The sequence below is a fragment of the Gossypium hirsutum genome, chromosome D07, assembly GCF_007990345.1.
Source record: "Gossypium hirsutum isolate 1008001.06 chromosome D07, Gossypium_hirsutum_v2.1, whole genome shotgun sequence".
NCBI classification, from domain to species: domain Eukaryota; kingdom Viridiplantae; phylum Streptophyta; class Magnoliopsida; order Malvales; family Malvaceae; genus Gossypium; species Gossypium hirsutum.
The window spans coordinates 13,838,856-13,850,032 of record NC_053443.1 but is presented as its reverse complement, the minus strand read 5'-3'; the positions used below and the strand labels follow the sequence as shown (position 1 = coordinate 13,850,032).

At 35.0% G+C, this 11,177-nt stretch overlaps 1 protein-coding gene across 2 annotated transcripts; it reads right to left on the bottom strand.

The window, feature by feature from the left end:
- Positions 1-2,959: 2,959 nt before the first annotated feature.
- On the bottom strand, positions 2,960-6,810 carry LOC107956634 (scarecrow-like protein 14). 2 transcript variants are annotated; one of them, XM_041097536.1, is made up of 2 exons: positions 6,636-6,810; positions 2,960-6,490 (listed from the first exon to the last, which is right to left on the bottom strand). In XM_041097536.1, exon 2 carries the CDS (start codon positions 5,527-5,529, stop codon positions 3,226-3,228), a length of 2,304 nt encoding a protein of 767 aa, XP_040953470.1. In that variant the 5' UTR covers positions 5,530-6,490; positions 6,636-6,810; the 3' UTR covers positions 2,960-3,225. The 2 variants fall into 2 exon arrangements, with proteins under 2 accessions (XP_040953470.1, XP_040953471.1); XM_041097537.1 differs by lacking the exon at positions 6,636-6,810 and having other exon boundaries at positions 2,960-5,324; positions 5,918-6,040.
- Positions 6,811-11,177: the final 4,367 nt, after the last annotated feature.

The window sequence follows — 11,177 nt, the reverse complement described above, 5'->3', positions numbered from 1 at the left end:
TAAAAATAAACCATATATCCAACAATAGAACCCATGAATAATGAAATTTTGTATATAAACCTTTTACTATCTCACTTAAAATTTAATTTAAATCTTTTTAATATCTTCCATGTCAATTCATGTTCAAGATTTCTAGATGTTCATTCCTTTGAACTTGCATTCTTTCTTCGATGAGTTTTATATAAGTAATTTGTCGTAATTTAATATGTTAAATTAGGCTCTCCATTACATAAGAGGAGTTTATTCTCAAGCAATTTAGGTGTCTTTTATTTATTTTTGTCGATTTGTAGTTTTTGTTGTTAATAAATTATTTTTATTAGTTTTATGCTCTTTTGACACCCAAATTGACCAAATGGTGCCATGGGAGACCCAACAATATGATTGAATGGTGTAGAAAGTCGATAAGGGCCCAAACTTGAAGAAATCATCATTTAGAGGGGGTATCACGACACTGAGGCATGAAAGCCGTGATACCCTTGACAATGCTGAAGTGAAGAAAATTGAGACTAACTATAGTGATATTGCGATGCCAAGAGTGGGTATCACGACATCGAGACCCCCAAAACTTTCAATTTCAATATTGTCTTGGGTATTGCAACACTAGAGCCTGCGTATCACGATGTCGCTACATAACGAGGAGCAAAATTGACTGCAAAGGTAGTTTTTGTCTAGCACCAACACCAATCAAAATACATCCAAAGGCATTTTGGTTCAAAATATTAGCTTGTAATAAGAAGTTAAAAGTTACTTTTGGCTGAGAACTAAGAGGTTGTTTAGTTTTACTTTTCTTTCATCTTTTTAGCTTTTTAATTGTCTTCTTCTTCATATTTTTAGGGTTTAGTTCTAAACTTTTCTGGTTTTTAGTTGTGTTAGTTGGTAGTTTGTTAGTTTTATTGTAGTTTTGTCTTAATTGTTGTTTAGTACTCAAACCTTCTTTGTATTATCATTTTAATCCATAAAATTTAATATAGCTCAGCTCTATTTCTTTTTTATAGTTAAAAACATGTTCTTTGATAGTATTTGTGACCTCCACTGTTGTCAACATTGTCTCTTCTAAGCAACCATCAAGAAATCACTAAGCTTTTTAAACCCTACTTTTGTGCTTAATCTAATGTATGCTTTGATTGTTTATTGGACTATTTTTTGTATGGAAATGATGTTAGGTGACTAAGTTTATGGTGGCTGGTTAATGGTTTGGTTAGTTTTTGGTATAAAGATTAAATTGTAAAAACTAGACTACATTGAATAACTTTCAAAACTTAGAATTGATGCCTCTAAGGGGACATATAGATGGGTGAGATCGAGAGGAGATCTTATTAAGCATCAATTCGTTTATACTGAGTTAGTTTGGTGAGGTTGAGAGATAAACCAAACTAAATAGTCTAATTTGGTAAAATTGAGCTGATTAGAAGTTTAAACTTTTTAGATCCCTAATCCAAAGACTAATCAACAATATGGAAGTCAACCGACCACTTTTTTTTGAATTGTTAATTGTTTAAATTTTTTTGTTTTACAATTTGGTCCTCCTTACTGTTAAGTAGGTACTTAGCTTAATTAACCCTGATAATGAATTGTCGTAATATAGAACTTAATGAGTAGTTAGCTAGACTTCTTTGTTGCATACTTGTCAATTAGGAATCACTTTGTCCTCGAACTCTCTTGGGTTCGATTCTTGGAATATTCCAGTGTTCTATTGTATCACTAAAAATATTACAACTCGATCTGTCACACTTGCAATATATCGCCCTATTATTGATTTTTTTTATGTTGATTATCAACTCCAGTGCGCGCAGTTGAGGGTTAATATGTAATTACCCCTGAACTTGTCCAAAAATACCTAATTGATATCTGAATTTTCTTTTGTACCTAGTTGATACCTAAACTTGTATTCCGTTACCTAGGTTGGTACCTCTATTCTAGCACCGTTAGTTTGTGCTGATATGACATTGATGGTCAATCCTATACTTACATGTGGTACCCTCTTAGAATGACACATGACGGACATAAATTAAAAAAAATTAAAAACTTTTAAAAAAATAGCAATGAATTTAAAAAAAAGTATAATTTTTTAGACAAGTTCATGTGCGAACTAAATACTTTTGGACAAGTTTAGAGGGCAAACTACATGTTAACCCTTAAAAAATTAATGTTGTTAACAAATTGGAGCAATGTATGTGACGAAATACAAATTTAAGTACCAACTAAGTAAAAAAAAAAGTCAAATACTAACTAAATACTTTTTAGACAAATTTACCCTTTTATATAATTTAATATTTCAATGAGAGCGCTAAGCTTTAAAAATGGGTGGTAAGCTTTAAAATAATCCTCACTCATCAAATTAAATTCATTTTGTTTGCTTTAGTAACCAATTATTATAGTGACTATGGAAAGATGCTACCTTTGGTTGATTAGTACATAAAATATTGCATTAAATTATATGCCAATCACCCCATATCGCCTGGTACATTGAACATTCCATGCACTTCAAAATAATTCATGATTAGCAATAGTGTTTGGTATTCAAGGTGTCAAATCATACAAACTTACATACAAATTGGGTATTAACATGGTTATATTATCTATTCAATTAGTATTTGTTTTTGGGTTAGTTGTCTTTGCTTACAGCAGAAATTGTGACATAAATTAACCTTAGTGGCGTATTGATAGTGAAATTTGGTAAATAAAAAAATAAAATAAAAAAACCCAAGAAATTAGCTAAGCCTTTGTTATTGAAAGAAACATAGTCTATGGATTGATTTAACTTTGCCTTTGTCAACATTAAGGAGAAGATACCACCTGCCCTGCGGTTTGTCAAAGCTGTATTGGACTTTGCTTAACCTCATATTTATGTAAATTAATGAACCCCCACCGCCCTGTTTGTTTCTTTTCGATTATGATGTTCTAGAAAAAAGTTAGCCATTTGGCACGTATTCAATGCTGTACGAAGCAAGGCCATGGATTATGGATAAACCAGTAGTCCTTGCATAATCTATGAAGTGGCACTGCACTAACTAGATTAGAGTACAAGAGTAGGTCAAATGAGCCGAAGGCACAATCTACAAAAGCTATGTAGCATGTTACACCATCATGTTAAGGAGCATTAAATGTAATCAATACAAGCCACTGCTACTTCATTCTGAGGTAAAAACAAAATTTTCTGATAGGTCATCCTAAAGATTGATGTCAATACCTGGCTTGAACGATGCTCTCGTTATAGCTTGCCTTTTAAACTGGATAAGATGCGGGTACCCAAGCAGAAGACGCGTAGATAATCCGACCCTTCCATCCCTGCAACATCCACCGCCCATCCACGTCCACCATAAAATCACTGTGGTAGCACTCCTTCACCTTTCCTCTAACTTTCTTCATGAGTTCAGGGTCTAATGGAAGCTGTGTAAATCCAGCCCTCACACTACGAACCTGCCATTGTTTGTATGCCTCCGGTCTTTCTACTCTTTCTGTGCCTTCGCATGCTACAATATTCATTATTTCTTGCCCGTAAAACTTTTGCTCGAGCATGGACCTCAAGTTATCTTCTTGAGAGATATTTGTCTCGGACATGTCAAATAGTGCAGAGAAATGGAAGAGTGCCTCCCGGAACCGTGTCACAAAAAAAGGGGCGTTGTAGGACCCATTAACAATGCTATGAACGAAAATATCAGGATTTATCTTCCGGATCAAGTTTAGAACGATATCCCTTGGACTGTTCAACACTACTGTCTCATCTAGTAGGTTCTTAAATCGAAACAGGCAATTCACAGCAATAACATCATTGGAATTAATCTTGAGGTCTTCAGTTTGGATTGTCTCCCATTTCTGTGCAACAGCATTGAACTCAAATGGAACATTATAACGCTCACAATACCTTGCCAAGCGATGGCCGGTCTCTTGGACAGCCTCAGCAGGCCTGAAGCCAGGCCTGGGAAACTCTATTCCCGTAATTCGTAATTTTGGAGGACCACCAGGTCTGTTTGCAAGGCAGTGGATTAGAGCTGGCCACTGAAAACCATAAAAAATACCAAAGTCTATCACATGGAGTGTCGTTGCTTTCTCTGCTACCTTAAAAATAGTGTTGTTTGCGAAAAATATTGCCATCTTCATGAAAGGGCAGGCAGATAAATAAACTTGGTAAGCTTTCAACATATCAGCAGCTGAAGTTCTTTTCACAGCCAGAGAGGAATAAATATGAGTTCCAGTCCCAGCTAAGCGTGCTTCAAGGGCATCGACAAAGCACTGAGCTAATCTCTGAGAGCCATCACCAGTGGGTGAAGAATGCTGCCTAATCTGCTTTATCAGTTCCTTAGCAGTCGCACCATCATCTCCTGAGACTGCTTGTGCACATAAAATCAGGAGAGTCCTCAAATCCACTACTTCTTTCTTCTTACCCTGTTTCTTGCCACGAGCCTTCCCGGATCCATTTATTTGCTCCTTTGGCTGCAATTTGCTTGGTCCATTGCGTGGAGTTTCATCAGCACCACAAGCAGGAGATTTTTCATTTCTTCCAGCACAAATGAGCACCTTATCAAACATGTCAGACAGCTCACTTTCATCCCCAGAAACCGCTGACTGTTTGTTATTCCTCCCTTCTTCAAAATCTTCATCTTCTCGATCATGATTCTTCTTTCCTGTCAACCGATGTGGTGAATACTCCTTCCAGTCACTCTCCATTTCGACTACCGTCACTGGAGCCTTCTGATTCAACTCTGCAGTCCATGCATTGCTCTTGAAATCGAAAGTCAGCTGATTACCTTTGGGTAGGAACTTACTAGCTTCCTCAACCCCCTTCTTGAAGTGCAATGCCAATTCACTCTCACTAAAATAATTTGGAATAGCAAGCTCATTCGAATTAGATCCCACCAACCCTTTCCCATTATTAGCAGTACCTTTTTGAAAACTAGCTGAAGACTGTGAAAAGGAATTCACAGAAGACTGAAAAACAAAGTTATCAGGAACACTTGCTTCGAATAAAGACGGCTTGTCATTGTTTTCCCCCAAATCACCATTCCACCGAGAATCAATAGACTTGCTAGTATTGGAACTAGAACCAGCATAAGTGCTATGATCACCGGACGTACGGAAAGAACAGTCATCAGGGCTGCTCTCAACACTATGGCCACTACAAAGAGGGGCTCGATTGCGAGGAGGATAGCTCTCACCAAGAACTTCATAAAGCGATTTTTCGGCAGCTTGAAGTGCCAACGAATCATGGAACAGACAGGGCTTCTCTTCCATGTCCTCTTCCAAAAGCACCTGGCTTATGTATTTGAGAACAGTGTCGGAGAAGTCACCGTCATCAGAAGGAGATGAAGAATCTCCCTCTTTGTCTGTGCTAAAAAATGAAGCATAAGTGCTAGAATTATTCAAACCAAGAGAAGGTAAAAATGGGGCACCTACAGAGCTTAAATCTAAAGATGGGTCATTTGATATAATCCCATTAGAAATCTCGGATTTAGGGTATCCATTTGAATAAGACATGCTAAACCCATTGTGGAACTTGAAATCGTTTATGGAATTGACCTCTGAACCCATAATTTACAGCCTAAACTAACAACCTAAATACAAACCATAATTCAGCACAAAAGCACGTTTTCTATCTAATCTCTAATAAGAATCCACAGACATAGAACCCCCCCCCCTCTCCATGTAGAAAAAAGAAACAATACCGTCTAAAATTCCAACAGAAAACTAAAGTTTAAGCCATACCTGAGACAACACAGAAGAAGAACCTAGGATCTAATAAAACAAGAGAAAGAAAAAAACGTTTTTTCTATTCTTCTGCTACTACTGTTTTTATTAAGGGATGGAGAACCGAAGAAAAGAGGGAGTCTATCAAAACCATTCCAGACCATAATAGTAAAATACCCAGAACAAGAAAAAAAAAAAAGAAAAACGAAAGCTTGTAAATAGGATGCCGCACCGCAACCCGCAAAATGAAAACGTCACGGCGTCACAATGGGTCAGTTTGGTCTCTCGGACAAACCAATCAACGTTGTTTGCTTGTTTCTGTATTCACCGAAGTCGATATTTAATACCGTGTGACAATACAGTCATAGTTTTACACGGCAGCTGTGGAAAATCAAATCTTCCACTTACAATAAATTAAATTAAACCATTTTTACTCTTCTCTATATATTTGGACAATTAGCATTTTCATCATTAAATCCTTATTTTATTAATAGATTTCATATAAATTTTTTCGTTTAATAAATATTAATATATATATAATATTTAAGATATTAAATTAAAAAAATAAATAAACACTAAGAACATAAAAGGTAGAATTGGAAGCAAGTTTAAGAGCATTTTCATTATCACACTCGATGTGTACAATATACTCAACTTTGCACAACATATCTCCCATCAGACTCTTCAACCCTTTCGTATTATTATTTATTACTTTGTACATGAAAGTTTGAGAAAGAAAGAGCAATTAGCTTCATATTGCTGTGAATGCATGTTTTATTTTGGTGTAGCTGCTCCAAAATTTTTCCTACAAGTCAAACCAGTGGAACTATTTTATAACTCATGCTTTAGGATTTTCATTTTGTTGAGTGATGAGTTATTAATAAATAAAAACACAATCCCAAGACACAGACCAGTTTAAGAAAACCCATTTAATAAACAGGGCAACTAACCTCATTTTGCATGGTGATTGGTCAGCACCAAGTTTTGTTCCCATGCCCTGCTTTCACCCTTTCTTATATTGATTGACATTATCGCCATTTTTTTTAATCTTGATCTTACTCACAGCTTTTATTTGACTATATTTATTTCTTTCATCCGGTCAGGAATATAACTACTTCATTAAATAAACCAAATTTAGAGCAGTTGTTCAATAAATATTGTAGGGGTAATGTGTGGGTCAGACATGCTTTGCTAGAAAAAGAATACAGACGGTCAAGATGCTAGCAGTTAGCTGTTAATTTGGTTGGAATTGAATTATAAAAACATATTATTAATTTTTAAATAATAAAATTGAGTGGGCTGGAGCAACTCAAAAACGGGAATCAATCAACAAGCTGTAAGATGGGAATGAAAGCAACCCACAGGGAACCAAACTAAACTAGAGGCTGAAATAAAATTAAAAAAATTATGAAGACCAAATCCAAAATTAAAAAGGATTAAATTGAATTGTTAAATGCAGTGGAAGGAATAAAAGAAGAACATAAAAAGGGTGTTGCAGACATAAAACGAAAGGCATTTATCTTTAAAAAAATCGAATTTTAACGTTTTCAATATGTAGTCGGTAAAGGTGTTGAAATCAGTCGGTCCCTCCTACAACTATCTTCAGAAAATTCAAAGACAGCTGGTTTGTTTTGTTTTGATACCCTTTCAGGTTCACATTTACAGGTAAAACCTGATGTTATCATCTCTTTCACATTCAAGGTGATTGTGATGTTTGGTTCAATCCTTGCAGCTCAAGAACTTTTTTCCCTTAATAATATAAAAAATATTAATAAACAAAATAGAACAATCTTTCTTTTTGTCAGCCAAAATTGTTTCAATCAACCGATTTTCATTTCTTTTCCCAATTTCGATAACCCCTGCTCATTAATCAAATCAGTTCTAAAACTTAAATGTTACCAGTAATTGACTGCTTCCATCAGACCCATTTTTGGTGTTTTCAGGTCGATTCCATCAATTGAAGAGACTAATGGGAGCTAAAATCAGTTCAATCAAACTAACTTCCGACGGTACAGATTGAAGAATCTAATTCTCCCACTTTACACTGAATCCGATTCTTCCCATCTTCAAAAAACAAAAATTAAATTATTTAAATACCTAAAAAAAAAATCAAAGTTTTGGGTCCCAAACCAATTCCGTATAAAGTTTTGAAGAATTGTTGGCGATCAAAAAATTCTCATTAAAGTTATGAAAAGCTTTTTAAATTTATTATATTAACTAATAATATTCATGCCCATGTATTAGATTCTCTAATTGTTGAATTTTAATCTAATTACCATTAATGGATATTGATAAAATTAAGTTTGATTTTGATGAGATTTGAAGTATGATTTTTGAGTACGTTAGGATTAAGTTAAAAGGTGTAGAAAAGTGTTGAAATTTATTAGAAATCCATTTAAGCTATGGTTGATTTATAATATTAGGAATTAAATTGAATGATTTGAACGTTGTTAAGAAATTATGTTATAGATTAAAAGTATGAGGTTCATAGTGATTACATATAAGATCTTGATTCAATGCTAAATATCAAAAGATATGATTATTTCGAATATAGAGACTAAAATGAATAAAATACAAATTATGTTAAATTATTGTGTTTTTTTTCATGTGTTTGTTTGAAATTAATATTATTTCTATTATCGAATTTATCGTACATAGCTAAAGACAACGTAAGTCATCTATAGATAAAGGAAAGGCGAAGGTTGTAGATGAGTAGCCTATTTTAATTTGTGCTTTCATGACTTTGAATTCAATATGTATGTGGTTCGTTTTAAATATGGTTTAATTAAGGTAACGTTGATACTTGTCTATTGATTTGATAATTATTCATGTTATGATTAAGATTAAATTAAAGATATGTGATGTGTTAACCAATGTTATGTATTGATATGTAAATGGTTTGATTGATATGAACTTGCTATATGATGGTTGCTATATGTAAAATACATATATATGTTGAGATGATGATTATCCTATTAAAGGTCTCGAATAATGTTGGGTACAATTGGGATGCCATGGGACTAGTGTATGAGATTTTACTTCGAACGTAACAATGAGACACTGAGTTTCAGATATATTGGTGTGATGGTTGGATAATCCGTGTATCCGTCTTGAGCTTGTGTCCAGTTAATAAGGATTATAAAACATGTACTTTGCTTATTAACATTGGATATTGATTGTTAAAGGTGAATTGTGAAAATGTACATTAATGATAAAGCGATGAAAGATAGCATGTGAAAGACCATGCAACCGGATTATTATAAGCCCTGAGGGCCGATACAGTAATAAAATGAATAAATAGATTCGTGATTTACATATGATTGAGATATAATGATAGGTGAATCAAATGTTGGTATATGACATGGTAATAAGCACAAAGCATGATATATTAAATACATGAGACAAGAAATGCAAACATGATTTAGATAGTACTCGAATTTTAAATTAAATGAATTTGATTAAATTTCTTATAATTGATTATTGTTTTAAATCATGATTACACCATTGAGCCCTATTGCTAAGTGCACAATTTGTGTAACACCTATACCCGACCTGATTGCCAGATTCGGGTACCAGATGCTACACCAACCCGAATAACTTAAACAGAACTTCCATTTTGAATTTAATTTCTTACTTTCATAACTCAAAAATTTTGGAAGTCTAAATACAAATCTTGTTCAAAACTGGTGGATAGCCCTTACGACCCAAATCCCAACATTTATTTACAATCTTTGGATTTTTACTCGAATATGGACATATTCAACCTGAACCTTGAGGCAAGGCTTCTATAGGGTGCCCCTCTATACATGTGAACAACTACAACCCCACCTGTTTTGGCGAAATTAGACTTGGTCCCTCATGATTCCTTTTTCTTTACCTAATCATACATTCAAGCAACAATTTCATGAGTTCAAACGAACTTAGTGATATATGCCCATAGATTATATATATGCATGGGTTCTGTGAAAATAAAACATCTAGCTAAAAATCAAACTCTCTTGTTTTTATAGTAGAATTTTCCAACTCGGCTGACAAGACTTGTGCCTCCATTACTCTAGGCCATTCATTGACGGACATGATCCTTGATGCTCATACTTAATACTCTGAACTAACGGTACTTATCATTCTTTTTCGATAACTGTTGAAATATGGGTCCTTGCCAGAACACTATCTTTATATAACATTCCCATCTCCTCGGAACACTAATGCTTACAGTGTAATCTTTACAATTCTCGCTCTTTCATTCCCTTTTAAAGTGAAGGGTTTATTGGTTCTACAGCTCCTGACTGGGTAGATTATTCGGATTATTATCTCTTTTCATGGTTCTGACGAACTTTCACCCGTCACTAGCCTTGGCGGACTCCATTAGTCCCTTAGCCTTGGGTTGGCACTTTCTTTTCTAAAGACTCTGGTAGGTTTTTCCTAACTCACATCTACTTGGTGGCTGACCTACTATTTTGCCAAAATTCTGTATCCCCCTAAGTAGTGTGGGATCCACATCCCCTTGGGCGGTCTCGAACTAAACGTAATACGTATACCTCTCTATCTAAGGAGTTACTTTCTCCTTTTATCCTTGTTAGTTTGAGACGTTCTTGGATCCACTCTTTTCATTGCCTTGGATGGATTCTCCATTCGCATACTGATCTGCGGACCCTCTAGTATAACCCTATGTTTATTGTCTTGGCGGATTACTCTATGTTTACTGTCCTGACAGACTACCCCAATTGCTATAGTCGAGCTATGATTTTACACCTTATACCTCTAAGAGGTGTTTCCACGAAGGACCTTACCGCTGTCGTAGTGTCGCCCCATAGAGCCCGTAAACTGTCGTCGCGATGTTGATTTATGGAACCTAATAACTGTTAATATCGTCTTATCATATGTCCACCTTGATGCTCGATCACAAAAGTGTCCCTCTACCCTTGCAAGGCTCGGAGCTTCGCACATCATGGTTTGCTCCAAGCAATCCCGGATGGCAAAATTAAAATGGAATTCCAATTTTTCTTTTTCCCTATTCTTCCATTTGTCGTCCTAACCTTGTTCCTCAAACATCACAGTGTCCCCTCCATAATGCCCAGAGCTTTACCATTACAGTTTACACATAGCAACACCGTATGGCAGTATCTAACATAAATTCCCATTTTCCAGGTCCTAACTTCATTTAAACCCTTTAATAATTCCCTTTCATGTTCCATTATTAAAACATGCGACATATGCTTTTCATAATCAAACATCATGGTTTCATAATCAAATCGAGTATACTAAACTAGTATGGCGGATACATGTGCCTATGAAATCTTTAACTTACTTAACATTACAAGGATAGGGTGTAGAAACTCATCTTGCTTCCTTAGTCTTAACAACTTTGTTTTGTCCAAACGCCAGAGCCTCTTTTATCCTAGCAGCTAACCATAACAACCACTTATTGGTTATCTTGAAGGTATTCAAACTTTAGAAACCCAAAATTTGTCGTTATAGAAGGCTTTTAAGAG

Bases quoted from the DNA above. Each gene is read 5' to 3' on its own strand.
- LOC107956634 (XM_041097536.1), bottom strand. From the start codon at position 5,529: ATGGGTTCAGAGGTCAATTCCATAAACGATTTCAAGTTCCACAATGGG.